This window comes from Myotis daubentonii, chromosome 4, assembly GCF_963259705.1.
Source record: "Myotis daubentonii chromosome 4, mMyoDau2.1, whole genome shotgun sequence".
In the NCBI taxonomy this organism is placed as follows: Eukaryota; Metazoa; Chordata; class Mammalia; order Chiroptera; family Vespertilionidae; genus Myotis; species Myotis daubentonii.
The window spans coordinates 11,588,234-11,607,587 of record NC_081843.1 but is presented as its reverse complement, the minus strand read 5'-3'; the positions used below and the strand labels follow the sequence as shown (position 1 = coordinate 11,607,587).

At 54.9% G+C, this 19,354-nt stretch overlaps 1 protein-coding gene across 4 annotated transcripts in view; it reads right to left on the bottom strand.

Annotated features, from left to right (window-relative positions):
* GSG1L (GSG1 like) overlaps window positions 1–19,354 on the bottom strand; it is a 183,794-nt gene that overhangs the window by 62,032 nt on the left and 102,408 nt on the right. For all 4 annotated transcript variants that reach the window (XM_059692467.1, XM_059692469.1, XM_059692468.1 and 1 more), the window contains exon 3: window positions 15,555–15,707. In XM_059692467.1, the coding sequence (XP_059548450.1) occupies window positions 15,555–15,707 (153 nt within the window). The remainder of the gene's footprint in view (window positions 1–15,554; window positions 15,708–19,354) is intronic.

Genomic DNA, 19,354 nt, shown 5'->3' with positions numbered 1-19,354 from the left:
CCCCAGGCCCTGCCCCTGGCCGTGTCCCTCAGAGCTCCGCCTCCACCGGGAAGTGCCTGGGCCTCCTCCGGTTTCCCCAGAGACCAGGCCCCTGAGCCCCCGCACCCCTCGCTACACCCACTCCACTAAGTGGGTTCAGACCTCCAGAACCAAGCAGCTCCAGGACCAGTAGTTTTACTTCCCATTTTTAGGAAACATTAAAATTCTTGCCTCCTCCGATCCCCCAAAGCCCAATCTCTGCCTGGCTCTGTGCCTGGGGCCAGGCTCATTTGTATGAAGGGCCCAGTGCCCTGCATATTCCCCCACTCCTAGCTTCCAAGAGATGCAAAGGATGTGGCAGAATTCCAGGCCAGCCTGGGGATGCGAGGACAGGACGCAGCCTACCCTCCAGCCCCGCCTCCTAGAGACACACTGGCTGGCCCCTGACCCCCCACCACCACCACCCCCGTGATGGGTCCCTCTGCAGGCCCCGACTTCTAACACGCAGACGCGCCCATTCAGCTAACACTCATTAAGCGTCCTCTCTGTGCAGAGTGCAGGACAGGCCCGGGGGATGCAGCTGAGGCTGTGCGCGCGGCCATTCCCGGAGGCTAATGAGGAGGACGACATAAACAGTGAAGGAAAATCGATGACTGCAAATACTTAAATAGAAATATATCCAGACAGCCATGACCCCGAACGGCAGCCCAGGGGCCGAATCAACCTGCAGATGTTGGCTAGAGCTGTGGAAAGTGATGGATTCTTTGGGGCCAGCATTTAAAAATCTGGAGGATTTCCACTAAAATATGGGAGTTTTGGCTTCTCTGGTGAAAATCAGAAACTGGCAACATGGAATCCACATTTCCCCTCGGCAATGGCTGGAGCTATGCCTCGCGGGCCACCGCGTGTCTCCCTGTCCTGGTCTTGGCCTCTGCCGTGTCCCCGCTCACACACTCACCCCCATCTCCTCCCAGGCCACTGGAGGCACCTACCTGTCCCACTGGGAAGGGACCCAGGGAGAGGAGGTCAGTTTCACCTGGGCTTGAGGTGAAACTGACATGAGCCTTGAGCTGGGCCTGGGCAGAGCAGTGAGTGTCCGCTGAAGGGAGGCAGGGGGAGGGCGGTGGGGGTGGAGGAGAGAGGCAGCCCAGGCTCCGGAACCCGGAACCCCCGGGGAAAAGGCAAGGAGGAGGTACCCAGCGCTCTGGTCACACTGCCTGCCGAGGGGCTCCTGACTCAGGACTGTCCCAGCTCCGCTTCTGGTCTCCTGGGAAGAGCGCCATGGTCAGGCGGGAACAAGGCGACAGGTGAGTGCAGACCACGAGGTGCAGGGACAAACAGGAGAGGGTTCCAACCAGATCATCGCTAAGGCACCTCTAACTCTAACTGGAATTATTTTTAAAAATACTTCTTACTCTGAAATAATTATAGATACACAGGAGATGGCAAAAAATGTAAGGAAGTCTCACACATGGTCCCCCAAAGTTAACACACAATGGTGTATGCTGTGCATTCAGCTATGTGGGCACCCACAGTGCGCGCTCGGCTACGGGTGCGCCCACAGTGCGCGCTCGGCTACGGGTGCACCCACAGTGCGCGCTCGGCTACGGGTGCGCCCACAGTGCGCGCTCGGCTACGGGTGCGCCCACAGTGCGCGCTCGGCTACGGGTGCGCCCACAGTGCGCCCTCGGCTCTGCAGGCACCCACAGTGCGCGCTCAGCTATGGGTGCGCCCACAGTGTGCGCTCAGCTATGGGTGCACCCACAGTGCACGCTCAGCTATGGGTGCACCCACAGTGCGCGCTCAGCTATGGGTGCGCCCACAGTGTGCGCTCAGCTATGGGTGCACCCACAGTGCACGCTCAGCTCTGCAGGCACCCACAGTGCGTGCTCAGCTATGGGTGCACCCACAGTGCGCGCTCAGCTCTGTGGCCCCGGGCCCAGCACGGGCATTGTGCATCTGCACTGCGCCATGAAGGCAAGTTCAACTGCACAGAAAAACTAAGCAAGTCAGCAAAGACCACAGCCACCGTCGGTCAGGGAGGAGGGCAGATTCCAGCTGAGTGCTCAGGCCCATGGCTTCCCCCACCCTGAAGCAGCTCTGCATGAGCTTGCCGACCTGAAAGGACACCCAAGCACATGCAAAAAAATCTAACTCTCTATGTGGAAAGTACGGCTGTGTGCCATGTGTGTATGCAAATATAGGGTATGTCTGTGGCATTACAATCTCACGAGGGGAGGGGCAATTAGAAAAAAAAAGTGTTAAAAGTGGAGCCATAATGAAAAGAGGTTGAAAACTATCCAGACAGCACATCTTGGCTGCCTGCCTGAGAGTCAGAGAGAGGAGGCTGCCCAGCTGGTGGAGGGCAGAGCAGGACCTTCTGAAAGGCCATTTCGTGCCCCAATCTGCAGCCATCACTGGCTCCCTACTACCTCCAGGAGAAGTCGGACCTGCCCCGCATGGCTGCCTCTCAGCCACGTCTCTCCCCCAAACCCCACGCCACGGCTCAAGGCACGGCTCACGCCACAGCTCACGCCAAAGCTCACACCACAGCCCACGCCACAGCCCACACGACAGCCCACGCCACAGCCCACGCCACAGCCCACACCACAGCCCACGCCACAGACCACGCCACAGCTCAAGCCACAGCTCACACCACAGCCAACGTCACAGCCCACACCACAGCCCACGCCACAGACCACGCCACAGCTCAAGCCACAGCTCACACCACAGCCCACGCCACAGCCCACACCACAGCCCACGCCACAGCTCACACCACAGCTCACGCCACAGCTCACACCACAGCTGACGTCACAGCTCACACCACAGCTGACGTCACAGCTCACACCACAGCTCACGCCACAGCTCACGCCACAGCTCACATCACAGCCCACGTCACAGCTCACACCACAGCCCACGCCACAGCTCACATCACAGCCCACGTCACAGCTCACACCACAGCTGCAAGAAACGCCGATTCACCTGCACTCTCCGGACCCTGGGCGATTTGATATTTGTGGATGTTGCAAAGCGATCACCATTGTGCGTTCAGTTCATAGCCATCACCTCACAGTTACATTTTTCTCTTGAGATGAGATCTTTTAAGATCTACGCTCATAGCCACTCTGGGCTCTGCAGTCCGGTGTTGTCCGCTACAGTGCGTGCAGGACGCCCAGACTCGCTGACCTCATCCCGGAAGCTTGTGCCTCCGGGCCGCCTTCACCGACTCGCCTGCCTCCCTCTGGCCGCCGCCAACCTGCCCTCTGTATCTAGCCATTTGGTGGGGTCGTTTGGGGGGAGGGGGTTCTATTCCACATTCAAGTTAAAGTACTTGTCTTCTCATTAGCATAATGCCCTAAGGCCCCTCCCCGACAGGGGAAAGCAGTTAGGGGCATCAGGCAGGCAGGCAGAGGCGGTTAGGGGTGATCAGGCCAGCAGGCAGAGTGGTTAGGGGCGATCAGGCGGGCAGGCAGGTAATCCTGCATTTGGCCTAAACTGACAGTTGGACATCCCCGAGGAGTCCCAGATTAGAGAGGGTGCAGGCCAGGCTGAGGGACACCCACCCCCCCGCACGAATTTTGTGCACTGGGCCTCTAGTCCTATTTAATAAAAGGGTAATATGCAAATTGACTGAACGGCAGAACGACAGGTCACCATGACGTGCACTGACCACCAGGGGGCAGATGCTCAATGCAGGAGCTGCCCCCTGGTGGTCAGGGGGAGCACCACTCAGCCAGAAGCCCTGAGCTGGGCTCACGGCTGACGAGTGCAGTGGCAGTGGTGGGAGCCTCTCCCGCCTCCACGGCAGCACTAAGGATGTCTGCGGGGTGCAGGCCTAAGCCATCACTTGGACATCCCCTGAGGTCTCCCTGACTGCGAGAGGGCACAGGCTGGGCTGAGGGACCTCCCTGAGTGCAGGATTTTCATGCACTGGGCCTCTAGTTAAAATACAAAGAGGCCCACGGGTCCAGCCAGTGGAGAGAAGCTGAGGGAAAATGGGGCGAGGACTGGGCACAGGGGGGAAGGAGCGACTGGAAGGACTGTCGCCGAGAGGGCTGTGCTGGGCGTGTGGCGATTTCTACCCTCAGAACCACGAGGGGAAGACATGGGCTCTTAACACTAAGGATGGATCATGGAGCCACATGCATGCAAAGTGCCATAAGTGGGGTGAACGATAGCTTAGCGTGGACCCAGCGCCTCTGAGAGGGAAGAGGGCACTGTGGATAGGGGTGCTGGGACTGTCCCCGCAAAGCAGGACTCGGGGTCACCTAGCCCTAAGTGGGGAGCCCCGCACCGATCCCCGAGCGTGCAGCATCACTGTTCTCCCCAGAGCCCAGCCTCACTTACTGAGCAAGCACTGGCAGGTGGGGACACAGAGAGCATAAGGCACTTCCAGGCCACAGTTCCCATGTGGCCCAGCTGGGGTCCGTCCTGTCTGTCTGGTTCCAAAATCCACTGGAAAACCCAACAGCTCAAATCCCTACAGCCCCTGGGTGTGCAGCCCCCTCCGCAGCGCATGGCTCCGGGGGTCTGGTGAGCGTGTGCTGAGGCCGGGCCTGGGTGGGGCCTGGGGACACAGCCATGAAGAGCAGCGGGTCCCTGCCCTCCCGGAGCCCCCTCTCCAGGCAGTGGCAGAACCGGGTGTGATCCTGCCTCCGGAGGCACAGCTGGCGATGCCCGGAGCCATTCCTGCTGTCAGGACTGGAGACCGGGTGCTGCTGGCACGGGGGCAGAGGCCGAGGATGTGGCTGAGCATCCCACATGCCCAGGACAGGCCCAGGACTGGCCCTCGTCCCCAGCACACAGGGATCTGGCCCGAAAACCTGGTCTAGTGGGGAGGGGAGGGGCGGCAGACAACGCAGCAAGTTAGTGTGTGAGTTCTATCCCCTCCACAAATGTGTAGTTACTGAGTGCCCGCCACACTTCCCGCGCTGCTCAGAGAGCAGCAAGTGCATCAGCAAAACAGAGCAGGAGGGAATGGGGCTGGGCGGGGGGCGGGGGGCGTTGCTGGGAGCACGGAAGTCCTCAGAGGAGATGGCCTTTGAGCGGAGGCCTGAACGAATCGGGAATGAGCAAGGGGCGTAGGGAAGGCGGTGGCAGACAGAGCCCAGGCTCCGGCAGGAACGGGCAAGGTGTGAGGACCAGCGAGGAGGGCTGAGCTGTAGGGGAGGCAGATAAAGAGCAAGGCCCAGGTCACGTTTTGTAGTCATGGAGGAGAGCTCGGACTTTACAAGTGGAACATTAGATAAATACCAACCCGAAATGACAAAACCAGGCCATTAAAAATCCATAAGGTGGTCAGCCCAGGCTGAGTGAGAGAAGACTTCTGTGTATGGTTACACGTCGAGGGGCCGGCATGTCACACACCGAGCTGTGCACTGGATGCATGCCGACTTCAAGATGAGGAGGAGCAGAGCTGGCCACCCCAAAACATGACTTTTTAAGATCTTGGTCATTTCAATTTGGTGGTTTTTAAGAAATGAAAGGCTCAGGAAGAACCTCTGTGCCCTGTCTGAAGGACTAGACAGAGGCCCCTCACCAGGAAGGCAGCCTGCGTCCCAGAGGGCTGTGGTGTGGCCTGAACTAGTGTGTGGACAGGTCCAACCTCGCAAGGTCCCCTGCGGTCAAAGTCCTATGTCCCCTGATGCCACCTGAGCTGTGTTGGAACCGCACTGCAGTGCACCCCTGGGTGTCAGGACACGCCCTGGCCTGACTTGACTTCCTGTGGCAGCCGCTGTCAGCCCCCCACTGTACCCCCTCGGCCCAGCCCGAGCCAGAGGTCCCCGCGGCGTTGGTGAGGCAGTTCCCCCATAGGTGGTGGCTCCCTTTCTCAAACACTTGCTTTCTTAGGGGAGAAGGCAAGAAACTCTGGGGGGTTCCTGTCTCAGGAGTGACCCTAACTGTTCAGGCAGGAGCAGGTGAATCAACGCCCCTTGCAGGGGACAGTTCTGTGGGTGCTCTACAGTCTCCCGGGGGTCCGGGCAGGACGGAACCCCACTGCCCTCAGGGCCACCTGCTCACCAACACTCTCCCTAGTGGCCCTCCCCATCCTGTCTTACTTCTGCGCTCTCCCTCCCTACTTCCTGGGGTCACTTCCCTCATAAGCTATTTGCGCCCACATCTTCCCCTTAGGGTCTGCGTTGGAGGGTTCCAGGTGAAGGCCTCTGCCACTCCTGGGGCTGAGCTCCTACAAACCTCCCCAGGCGACAAGCCATTGGCACTTGCAGCCAGCCAGCTCCTGTGGGCAACCCCTTGCCCACCACTGCGTCATAGTCCTGTTTGGCCCATGGCTAAGTCCACACCAGGGGGTGCCTAGAGACCCAGGCGTGGCTAATCAGGCATTTCATCCTCGGGCCTGGTGATTGGCTCAGACACGAGCCTATGAACCTGGCTGGTCGGATCCCAGTCCTCCTTGGAGTTTCGCAAGAGCTCTCGCTGCCTCTGGAATCTTACGGAAGCCCGGAGCTGCGTGCGACCGTCCTCTCCCCACACGGACGGGCCTGGCTGAGAAGGGTGCCAAGTTTGGAGATTCAGACAGACTACTGATGACGTGATCACCTGGATGCAGCCATGCCTGGAGCCTATAACCCAGTGCTTTTCAGTTACACGAACCACCATCCCTTTTCCCTTCAGCTGATGTGACTGGGTTCTTGTCACCCGCAATCAAAGGAATCTTTAATACGGAAACACTCATCCCTCTGACTTAGATCCTCGCACTTTTAGACACAAAAGTACGTGCTATTTAAGATATGGGCCAGAGAACCAGTCTGGCCAGGGCAAGGGGACTGAGCAGAGGGGCTCTGGGACGGGGTTCTTTCAGGACAGGCTCCAGGCGGCTGGGTGGCCCGTGGAATGAGGGTCTCGGGAAACTCATCCTGTAACACGATGTGGCAGTTTACAGCACCACGTTCCCAACCGCCACACCGGGAGTAAGTGCCACGAAAAAGCCACGGAGTTAAGTGAAGGGTGGGCGGGGGAGGGACTTAGGGCCACAGGAAGCTGTGACTTGGGGGAGCTGCTATGACAGCCGATGAGAAGCCGTACCGCGTGGTTCCCAGCTCACGGCCACTCACGGCAGCACAGTCAGACCAGGCGCAAGGCAGGGGGCTCTGCAAGCGCGCCTTCTGGAAACGCACACGCTCCATGGTTCCTGGGGCGGGAGACTGGCCCAGGGGAGCAGCACTTCGCCCGCCTCGCAGCTTGGTTCCTGAGGACTGTGCAGCTCAGTGGGATTTGCATGCTCGGACACCAGGCCTGCAGGTCCCCAAACCTCTGTCCAAAACTCAGTGGTGGTGGCCCCCTCACAGGCTTGCTCTTCAACTTACACCTCAGTCTGCAAATGGCTCCCACAATTATTTAAGTGTTTCTAATGTTTCTCAGTGAAAACTCTCTGAAGTCATTCTAAAATCGTTAAGATTAGGCCTCTCTCAAAGAAAGACACACGATTCTAACTTAATTCCTGTTTGAAATATCCACTACCCCTCCCTGCATTTGTTGTTATGAAAGCAGCAAAACATTCACATTTCTGTCACACTACGTTCAATTACCTTTCAAGTTTAGACTATTCTGCATTTTAAAAATATATTTTATTGACTTTTAATAATTTTTTTAAATATATTTTTATTGATTTCAGAGAGGAAGGGAGGAGAGAGAGAGAGAGATAGAAACATCAATGATTAGAGAGAATCACGGATTGGCTGCCTTCTGCAAGCCCCCTACTGGGGATCCCACAAACCAGGCATGTGGCCTTGACCGAAATTGAACCCAGGACCCATCAGTCCCCAGGCCAGCACTCTAGCCACTGAGCCAAACTAGCTAGGGTTTTACTGTCTTTTAAAGACAAAGGGAGGGAGAGGGACACAGAGAGAGAAGCATGGATGTGAGAGTGGAATATCAATCGGAACATCAATCAGCTCCTGCAACCCAGGCACATGCCCTGACCGGGGATCAAACTGGCAACCTTTGGGTGCACGGGACTGAACTATACTGGTCAGCACTAGATTATTCTGCATTTTCAAAAGGGAAATTATGACCAAAAAAATTTCAAATCACACATGACATATACAGTATAGCAAAATAACGTTGAATTATTTTGGTTGAAGGTTAAGAGATTGATTTCAAGATTAATAGTGATGTGCTGTGCAGTTAAATATATGTTTTATTATGAAACCAAATATGCCAAGACGACATGAATCTAGCTGCCTGGATTCCAAAGAGCTACCTGTCCTGAGTCGTTTCTTTTTTTCTTACCACAAAACTTCCTTTTCTTGTTACCTCACAAAAGAGACTTGCTGCCTTCTCCGCACGGTCCAATCATTCCCTGGAAAGCGCACGTGGAGGTCTCCAAATCACCTCTCTTTGTTTCCCGTCAGTAGATCCGCCTCCTTTTTGGGAGGAACTGGGGAAGAGCAGACCCCTTCCAGCTGCCCGCACAGTCCCTCCAGGGACCGTCTCTCTGCGGAAGGCACAGCGGGGACGGGGGCGCGCTGGGCTGGGAGGGTGTCACGCGGTCCTGGGGGGAAAGCCGGGGCTCCGTGCAGCCACAGGAGGTGTTCATGCGCCCGCTCCTCCACACAGGAATATTAAGTTACATTTGATGACTGCGGTGGCATAAAGACAAATACAACCCAGTCTTCACTATTATTCTACTCATATTGGTCTTCTGGTTTTAAAAGCAGTCAAAATGTATGCATTTGGCCGAACCGGTTTGGCTCAGTGGATAGAGCATCGGCCTGCGGACTCAAGGGTCCTGGGTTTGATTCCGGTCAAGGGCATGTACCCTGGTTGCGGGCACATCCCCAGTGGGGGGCGTGCAGGAGGCAGCTGATCGATCTCTCTCATCGATGTTTCTAACTCTCTATCCCTCTCCCTTCTTCTCTGTAAAAAATCAATAAAATATATATTTTTTTAAAAAAGGAGTCTTTAAAAAAAAAAATGTATGCATTTGGTAGGCCCCTGAGTTCCGTGGCCTCTGGGGTCTGGCCCAGCGGGCCGACCATCTCAGCCTCACCTCTGGCCCTCGGGTCACCCTGCTCTGCACAGCCGCCCTCTGCGGAGCATGGCGTCGGGGAGGGAGCCCTGCTGGCTGATGAGTCCGGACCCTGGGCCCAGGCCTACGGGACAGGACTGGCCCCTGTGCCATGACCTGGCCTCAGCTGACTGCAGGCCAGCGAGGAAGAATAACAGCACTTACAGCAGCAGTCCCCCGCCAGCCTCTGCAAAGCCCTTTAGGTGGCGGCTCTGGCGGGAACAATCCCTGGCTTCGTGACTGAAGGAGTCCCAGCTGCAGAATGGCCGTTAGTCCTTCCCCCACAGGGGTTCACAGACGAGGCAGGTAGCCCAGTGTCTGCCCACAATGGCACCTCCGTCAAAGGTGGTTATTATGATGAACATAATCAATGGTTCATTATAATAATCCTATAAAATAAAAGGCTAATATGCAAATTGTCCCCTCAACAGGGAGTTTGACCAGGAGTTTGACCGGGGGCAGGGCCGGCTGGCCAACCGCCAGAGGCCCCTCTCTGGGCTGGCCCCCTGATTGGTGCCCCCCCCCCCACCCCGATCTGGGGCAGGGCTGGCCGGACCCCACCGTGCATGAATTCGTGCACCAGGCCTCTAGTAAGTTATAATAATTGGTTCAGATAGGGGCTGCCCTGTGTCTGCTCTCTCCTCTACCCTAAAAGGCATTGACCTTGGGCTGAGGACCCCTCAGTGTGAGCTGGTCCCCACATGGACTCCATTGAAGGGCTCGCCCACTCCTTCCCCTCCCATGGCAGCAAACCCAAAGCCCAGCCACCTCCTCCAAGCCCCTCGCCCTGGCCCTGTTCTCAAGGGCTGCTAAGGCCCAGCTCCCCAGTCCCTGTGCCAGGCGGGTCGGAGGCTTGGTTCTCTCCCTGTCCTGCTTCTCTCAAGTTTGTCTTCTCCAGGCGCGAATACACACTTCCTTCTCTCCGCCACCTGCCACTTCAGTCTATTACATCGTCTGGCTGCTACAGACTTCTCAGTGCCTGTGTCCTGAGGATGTAAAGTCTTCTCCCTCCCACCAGTCCCTCCTGCAGCTCGGCCTGTGAAATGACCCCAGGGCCCTGAAGCCAGTAGCAGTCAGGTTTACCAGTAATCCCAGCTCCACAAGTGAGCAGCTGCGTGACCTTGGGCAAGTCAATTAACCTCCTGGCCCTGCCTGTTATGTCAGCCTGAAACCACAGAGATCATCTTATTTTCTTCAGCAGTGGGACTCCCCGTTAGAAGGAACCCGGCTTTCTTGAGAGCGGTGAAAACTTTTCTTTCCTTTTTTTTTTTTTCCTTTACTTAACCCTTTCACCTTTTCTACCCAGCCCCACCCCTCTCAGTGTCAGTCTACTCTCTATATCTATGAGTCTGTTTCTATCTTGTTTGCTAATTTATTTTATTCATTAACTTCCACATATGAGTGAAATCACATGGTACTTGTCTTTTTCTGACTGGGCTATTTCGCTTAGCATAATACTCTCCAGGTCCGTCCATGCTGTCGAAAAAATGTAAGATTTCCTTCTCTTTTTTATGGCTGAGTGGTATTCCGCTCTGTAGATGTACCACAGTTTTTTTATCCACTCACCTACTGATGGGCACTTGGGCTGCTTCCAAATCTTGGCTATTGTGAAAAATGCTGCAATGAACACAGAGGTGTATATGGTCTTCAAATTAGTGTTTCGGGTTTCTTCGGATATATTCCCAGAAGTGGAATCGCTGGGTCATAAAGCAGTTCCATTTTTAACTTTTTGAGGAAACTCTATACTGTTTTCCACAGTGGCTGCACCAGTCTGCATTCCCACCAGCAGTGCATGAGGGTTCCTTTTCTCCACATCCTCGCCAGCACTTGTTGTTTGTTGATTTATTGGTGATGGCCATTCTGACAGGTGTGAGGTGATATCTCATTGTGGTTTTAATTTGCATCTCTCTGATGATTAGTGACATTGAGCATTTTTTCATATACCTATTGGCCATCTCTATGTCTTCTTTGGAGAAGTGTCTATTCAGGTCCTATGCCCATTTTTAAATTGAATTCTTTGTGTTTTTTGGAGTTGAGTTGTATAAGTTCTTTATAAATATTGGATATTAACCCCTTACCAAGTGTGTCATTGGTGAAAATGTTCACCTATTCAGTGGGTTATATTTTCATTTTGTAGGCGGTTTCCTTTGCGGTGCAAAAACTTTTTCGTTTGATGTAGTCCCATCTGTTTGTTTTTCCTTTTGTTTCCCTTGCCTGAGGTGATATATCAGAAAAAATATTGCTGCAAGAAATGTCCAAGATTTTACTGCCTATGTTTTCTTCTAGGGGTTTTGTTTTTCTTCTAGGATTTTTATGGTTTTGAGTCTTATTTTTAAGTTTTAATCCATGTTGAGTTATTCTTGTGTGTGGTGTAAGAAGGTCGTCTAGTTTCATTTTCCCCCACCTATTTGTCCAGTTTTCCCAACACCATTTATTGAATAGACTATTTTACTCCATTTATATTTTTACCTCCTTTGTCAAATATTAATTGACCATAAAGGTGTGGGTTTATTTCTGGGCTCTCTATTTTGTGCCAATGATTTATATGTTTAGTTTTATGCCAGTGCCATGCTGTTTTGATTACTGTGGACATGTATAGTACAACTTGATATTAGGTAGGGTGAGTTCTCCAACTTTGTTCTTCTTTCTCAAGATTGCTGTGGCTATTGGGGTCTTTGTGGTTCCATATCAACTTTTGGAATATTTGTTCTAGTTCTGTGAAATACGTCATTGGTATCTTTTTTTTTTTCCCCAGAGAGGAAGGGAGAGGGAGAGAGAGACAGAAACATCAATGATGAGAAGGCGCCATCAATCGGCTGCCTCCTGCATGCCCCCTATTGGGGATCAAGTCTACAACCAGGGCATGTGCCCTTGATCAGAATCGAACCCAGGACCCTTCAGTTCACAGACCGTCACTCTATCCACTGAGCCAAATTGGCCAGGGCACACCATTAGTATCTTGATAGGAATTGCATTGAATCTATAGATTGCTTTGGATAGTAGGGACATTTTAATGATGTTAATTCTTCCTATCCATGAGCATTGTATATGTGTCCACTTATTTGTATTTTCTTCAATTTTTTCTTCAGTGTCTTATAATTTTCAGAGTGCAGGTCTTTTACATCCTTGGTTAAATTTATTCCTGTATTGGTCCCTTTTTTTGTCAATTGTAAATGCAATTATTTACTTTGTTTCTCTTTCTCATAGCTCATTATTGGTGTATAAAAATGCAACTGATCCCTGGCCAGTATTGCTAAGAGGTTAGAGAATTGACCTGTGGATTGAAGGGTTTCAGGTTCGATTCCTGGTCAAGGGCACGTTCCTGGGTTGAATGTTCATCCCTGGCCCCAGTCAGGGGCGAGTGTGGGAGGCAACAATTGATGTGTCTCTCTCACATCTCTCTCTCTCTCTCTCTCACTCTCTCTCTCTCTCTCTCTCTCTCACTCTCTCTCTCTCTCCCCTCCCCTGCCTCCCTTCCACTCTTTAAAAATCAATGGGAAAGACATCCTCAGGTTAGGATTAACAAAATTTAAAAAGCAACTGATTTCTGGATATTTATTTTTTTATCCTGTTACTTTCCCTAATCCATTTATCAGTCCTAGTTGTCTTTTGTTGGAATCTTTATGGTTCTCTATATACAGCATCTTTTTGTCTTAGAATAGTGACAGTTTTACTTCTTCCTTTCCTATTTGGTTGCTTTTTATTTCTTCTTCTTGTCTGATTATTGTGGCTAGGACTTCCGGTGCTATGTTGAATAAGAGTGTGAAAGCAGACATCTGTATCTTGTTCCGGATCTTAAGGGAAAGGCTTTTAGTTTTTGCCCCTGAGTACGATGTTAACTATGGATTTGTCACATATGGCCTTTAATATGTTGAGGTATGTCCCTTCTAGTCCCACTTTGCTGAGTTTTTATCATAAATTAGAGATCCAGTGCACAAATTTGTGCACGGGTGGGGTCCCTCGGCCTAGCCAGCGACCGGGCCCATTGTGGCATCTCCTCCAGTCCTGACTAGGGCGATTGGGCCGGCCAGGGGAGTGGGGGGAAGGGGCCGCGGGAGGTTGGCTGTGGGAGTGCACTGACCACCAGGGGGCAGCTCCTGAATTAATTGAGTGTCTTCCCCTGGTGGTCAGTGCACGTCATAGCGACTGGTCGACCAGTCGTTCTGGTCGACACGGTCGCTTAAGCTTTTATATATGTAGATGGGTGCTGGATGTTATCAAATGCTTTTCTGCACCTATTGATATCATCATGAGGTTTCTATCCTTCATTTTGCTTATGTGAGGTATCACATTAATTGCTTGTGGCTATTGTACCAGCCTTGCATCCCGGGTATAAATCCCACTTGGCCATGGTGTATGACCTTTTGGATGTATTGCTGGGTCTGGTTTGCTAATATTTTGTGAGGAGCTTAGCATCCATGTTCATTGGGGATATTGGCCTATAATTTTCTCTCTCTGTGGTGTCTTTATCTGGTTTGTAAATTAGGATGGTTCTGGGCTGGTACAATGAGCTTGGGAGCCTTCTGCCTCCTGGATGCTTTGGAACGGTTTGAGGGGACAGGAGCTCATTCTTGAGTGTTTGGTGAAATTACCTGTGAGGCCATCTGGTCCAGGGCTTGCTTGTTGGGAGTTCTGAGCACGGCTTCAACTTCATTAGTTGTAACCGGGTGAAAACTGTGATAAGCCCTTCGAGGTAGGGAAGCCCCACCCTCACCCCACCCCCAGAGGCCTGCGTGGGGAACTGGAGGGCTGCCTTGGGCCTACGCCAGCTTACATGCTGTGACGGGAGTGAGCTGGTTGCGGGGAGGCCGGATGCTTGGGATAACAAAGGGGGTTCGTGGATGGTTGGTGGAGGCAAAGAAAAGGAGCATCAACACCCTCACCCAGCCCTGCGGTCTCGCCTCCAACAACACTCCTACCCCCCATCTCTGCCCTCCGGCCATTCTGAACTAGGGACGTTTCCAGGATATGCCACCGCCCGAGGCCTTGGCCCATGCTGGTCCCTCCACCTGGAATACCCTCCCCAAGTTGCCCATGAAGCAAACACATTTTTTCCAAGTCTCAGCTCAGCTGGTGCCTTCCCGCCCCATTCATTCCCACCCGGGCAGACGCAGGTGCTGCTCCCGCAGGACTCACCTGCTGGTACATGGTGGTCAGCCCCCCGTGCTACGCTCATGGAGGGCTGAGTCTCTCTCCCAGATGCAAACTCCAGGAGGCCAAGGATCCAGATGTTTGTTTTTCCTTTGCCCCCCCCCCCCCCGGCCCCCTCTCCCAAGCCTAGTACAGTGCCTGGTGCCCAGCAGGCCTTCAAGGAATGTCAGTTGAGTAAATGAATAAAAGATGAAAAAAAGAAAAGAATAATTAGGCCCTCCGTCCAGGATAGCTGGAGTGAGGTGAGCGCGAGCCAAATCGACTCTCTGCCATGAGGGCCCGCTACTTTTCCTTTCCTCTTCCTTCTCCCCGCGCCCCCCTTGCTATATGGCTACACTTCCCACACCTGGGAAGGACAGGCCCCACACGTTGTGATCTACGGAACGTGCTACAATTTCTTGAATTCAGCTCTTTCCTTTGAGGGCTCCCTCTGTCACGTACACACCTCAAATAGGGGGCGGTTATGTCCCTACCAAAGGCGCAGCGTTCCGGTCTCATCAGACAGAGGATTTGTCCGGGGCGTGAAGAACAGGATTAGACAGACAGGCTTTCCATTTACACCGGGCGCTTCAGGCACAGCCGTCTCACCGCCAGGCCGCCACTGTCGGTCAGGCGCCTGAGTTATAGCTCAGCGGCTCCCTCATCCCCTCCCGCACCTCCCGCTTAACCCCTGGTGACCTGGAGCTGTGGAACTAACCCTGGGCACCCGGCCACCTAATCCGTGGCTTTTGCGTGGAGTCCTCCATCTCCACCTCCCGGAGTTATAGGATGCCACTGACCTCCCCCCCCACCCCTTCTTCCTGAAACCCTCGAAATCCTCGGCTCTGCAGCATTTGCCGCGACCTCTGCCCACCCCACACTCGCGTCTGAGCTTCTGGCTGAGTTTGCTGACCCAGCTTCCTGCTGGGCATGGCCACGTGGCTGTCTCAAAGGGGAAACACTGAAGCAGATGAGGACCCGCCATGCCAAGCAGAATCCCTTTATACCCCTGCGAACATCGCCGCCGCCGCCCACTCTCACAAGCACCTCCCTCTCCCTCGTGCCACTCACCCCTCCCCCCGCACCCCCCATGCAAGCTTGGGACGTTCAGCTCCTGAATTCCTCTCAAGCTCCTCCAGGAGCCCCGGGATGGCTGTGTCTGGTCACTGCGCTAACCCAGTGCTACTGGCACGGCGCCTGGCACACGACAGACCTGGGTGACCACATGCTGCCTGAGTGGGGAAGTGAGCCAACAGTCCCATTGACAAACGGCAACGCTGACGCTCAGAGAAGAGGAGCGATTGGCCCACGGTCATCGGACGGACAGCCAGGACTGAGCCCGAGGGCGGCTCCGTGCCCCCGTGCCCCGCTCCAAGCACAGGGCGGTGCCCGTGCTCCCGCCTGGGCCGCGCCTTACCTGAGAGCACCGTGAACACGGCCGCGAAGGCATTGAGCTTGAGCCCGTGGATGACGCTGCTGGAGTGGAAGAGCTCGAGACACATGAGGCTGAAGCCGACCACCAGCAGGAGGATGTAGAGCACCTCGGAGACCACCGACAGCCACAGGACCCCTGCGCGACAGAGCAGAGGCCGACCGTCATGGGGCGCCGGGCGCCGCTGCGTGCCCACCCCCGTGCCCGCGGTCAGGGCGTCGGGCCGTTCGGCACAGACCTCCGCTGGAGGCTGTCCTGCTTCGGGAAAGACCGCCGTGGCCACACATCCTCCACGCGGACTGGCTCGGGACCCGAGCCCACGCCCGTCGGCCCGTGGCACTCTGCGTGGCGGCACTTGTGCAGGCGGCATGTGACCAATGGGGGGGCCCATTCAGAGGGGAGGGGGGAGCTTCTATCCTGTGGCTATGCCAGAGCCTCGCGTGCTCTGCCCACCTGTCGGAAGACGGCCGCGGGAGCCGTCCTCGGCCAGGCGGGTGGGATGAAGCTGACACTGAGTTACTGAGCAGAGCGACAGAAAGGGGACCTCCCTGGACCGGCAGCCACCAGCCCTGGGGCTTCCCTGTGGTTCAGCCGGTCAGTGTGACGTTCCCTTATCTGCAGCTGTGAGCATCCCAACTCATGCACACATTGCACCTGCCCTCAGGGGCACCTTCATTTTCACCTGCCCTGCACCCTCCTCGCTGTTTTCTCTAAACCACCACTGCTGCTCCCGCAGCACCAACCTCACTGTTCTCCCCGGGAGCTGCAGGGGCTGCTGTGGGTCCCCCTTTCTGGGCACAGCTGATTGGCCCAATGCGATCTCATGACCGAGAGTTGGCCCATCAAAGCCCTTCTCTAGGAGCTGAGCCTGGAAACACAGAAGTAGACGGGAGGAAAGGCTCTGACAGCCTGAGCGCCTGGTTCCCGCCGGTCCTGAAGGCAGGCGCACTCCTGTCCTTCCGGGGGTTTGGCTGTTCAGAGCTACGGTGCAGTCCCCGAGGCAGCACAGCTCTCTTCCCCGAAATTGGTCCAAATTGAGTTCCCATCACCTGCCTCTTAGCTTAGGGGCATCTTCTGTTTCGCCCGCCCCACATGCCCCCTGCTTCCCACATGCTTTTCAACTGGGGAGTCCCTTCCCTCCCTCTGCCTATGCAGTTCGGTTGCAGCTGACCCACAGCTGGGCTCCGTGTTTGGGCACATGAATCATACATGGCCCCTAGTCACTGGTTCAGGAATGGTCCTCTCTATGCCACAGTTTTTTCACCCATAACATGAGGATAATAATAGCACCTATTCATACATTGCTGTGCTGTGAGGATTCAACCGCACAGCAGTGTAACGAGCTCATGCATAGCGCACAGCGAGAGCCAGCTGCGTGTGTGCCATTGCAGCTGTGTGGGCGGAGCACAGTGGGGACCGGGGCTCTTGAATGAGGTCAAGGCTACAGACCAGGTCAAGATGGAGAAATAAAACTGTGGGAGCAGATAAGATTCTGAGGAAAAGGGTAGAAAGTAGAAGATGGAACACATCCGTGTCACTTGCCTTCCAAACCACACTAAGCACATGGTGTGAGCAAGGCACATACTTCAGAGAAGGGACGGTGGGCCAGGCTTGCCCAGCCAGGGATGGACACATGACTCAAGTCAGTTCAACAAAACTTCCGCTGGAACCACTGGGGAAGAAACTGCTTTCCTCCACTGGTTTTGAGGCTGGGAAGATGTAAGCTTAGAATTGACCAGGCCACCAATTGGCAGATGTCGAAGAAGTTAGAGCCAAGAGATGAAGGAAGATCGTGTTCTATAACGTTGTTCGAGCCCCTAGATCCAGCCATGCCTGAAGCTGCCAGTCATCTGTTCTTTCAATTTGTGGTAGAATTCTGTCACTTACAACGAAGAGTCCTGATCTTCAGCTTTTCTGTTCTCTGGCACTTTCAAATGTGGTTCCCCACCCCCCACCCCCATCTCTGTGCCTTTTGCACTAGTTCTTCCTTCACCTGGAATATCCTAGGGACAGCCAACATATGTGGAGCCAGCAAACAGCAATTGCAGCGTCCCTGTCTGCTCCCCGAGGAAGAAGGCCGGTTCTCAAACACCAACTTCCATCCCCAGCACAGCGGGACTCTGAGAGCTTTGAAGAACTTTTTCTTTTTCCCCCTCTTTTGTGTTGTTGCTATAAAAACATCACATCTCCTGGGCATCCCTGGATTTCTGTCAGAGAATAATGTGCACTTGGCAGCCGGGATGTTGTTAAAACACCCCCTGGCACCGCACACTGCAGCCTCCAGGCCCATCGCTGGCCCAAGGCCCGCCAGGCAGCAGGGAGGGAGGCAGATGTAGGGCGAGCTGGGCTGTCTCCCTCCCAGCAGCCTTCACCTCCGGCGGCTGCTGTCCCGCGATGGGCGGAGGCTGCCCCTCACCATGGCCGCTCCCTGACTCAGCCGCCTCCCCTGCTCCGCCCCACGCCCCAGGCGGTGCTCTCACCTGCCCAGGTGGGCCCTGGGCCAGGCCTCCCCACGCACAGCAGGACCCGCTCTGCTCTTTCAGACGGGATGGGCGATGGGAAGGTGGGGGGCTGGGGAGCTCGAGAAGTGTCTGGCTGGGGTTACGCTTCTTATTCCGCCAGATTCGTTTCCTTGTGTGCCCGCTGGGCTCAGAGCCTGTCCGAGAGCTTCCGTCCACCCAGACCAAGGACACTCGAAACAATAAGCATTGCTGTTGTTCCTACGCTGATAGCAACAACAGCCCCAAAAGGGCACCCATTACCAGGCGTCATCATTGCCAAGTCAGCCTGGGCCATGTGCTCCACCCGCCCGCCCGCACCTCTCGTCCGAGTTTCTCTCTTGGAGGATGGTCCTTGGGCAACTGGAGCCTGTGCCCACCTTCATTCAGAAAGTCTCTGCAAACTTACATTTCCCTCTAGCCACCGCCCACCAGAAGCCAACCCGTGGCTCTGCCTGTGCCTCTGGCTGTGACAACCCTGGGATGTGACCCAGACGGCAGACCCTCCCCCTGTCCCTTCCCCCCCGCCAGGGGACAAGGCTGCAGCTGCCTCCCCGGCCCTGCTGACATCGTCCCCTTACTTGCCTCCCTCCCTTCCCTGTCCTGCTTCCCAATTGCCTTGCACTCTCCCGGGTCATTTTCCTTATGAAAGACCTGCCTGAATCCTCACCTTAGGGTCTACCTCCGGGGAATCAGACCTGAGACACTAAGATTCACAGGCATTATCGCCCCAATCCTCCCAACAACCTTGCAAGGTCGCGAGGTAGCACCCATTTTAAGATAACAAACTTAGGTCCAGAGGGATTAAGCAACTGGTCTGCACAGCAAGATAGTGGTACAGACTGAATTCAAACCCAGGCCCCTCTGAGTCCAGAAGCCATCACAGGTAGAGAGCTGCACTGGCAGGATGGAGTGGCCACTTTGTAATCACCATCCTCCAAGCCTGGGCTGGCCGCAGGGGCCCGTCGGGGTGGGGCTAAGCGTTCCCCAGCCACGGCTCTCATCTGTCTGCTCTCAGCATCCCAGACAACGCCCAGCCCGGGATCCCTGTAAGAGGATGGCCACCGAGTGGGGGTGGCACTCAGACGGACATGGGGCACAGGCAGGACACAGGCACTCTTCGCGTACTTGCTGGGACCGTCCACTGGGTGGGAGCTGGAGGTGTGGGAGAGGATGAGATGCCTGTGAAAAGCATGTGGAGCAAAAAGAGAGGGAGGTGGGGTCCACGGAGCATCAATAATCCAGGGAGGGGCAGTGACACCGTGGGGTCCCCCACCCCTGGCCACA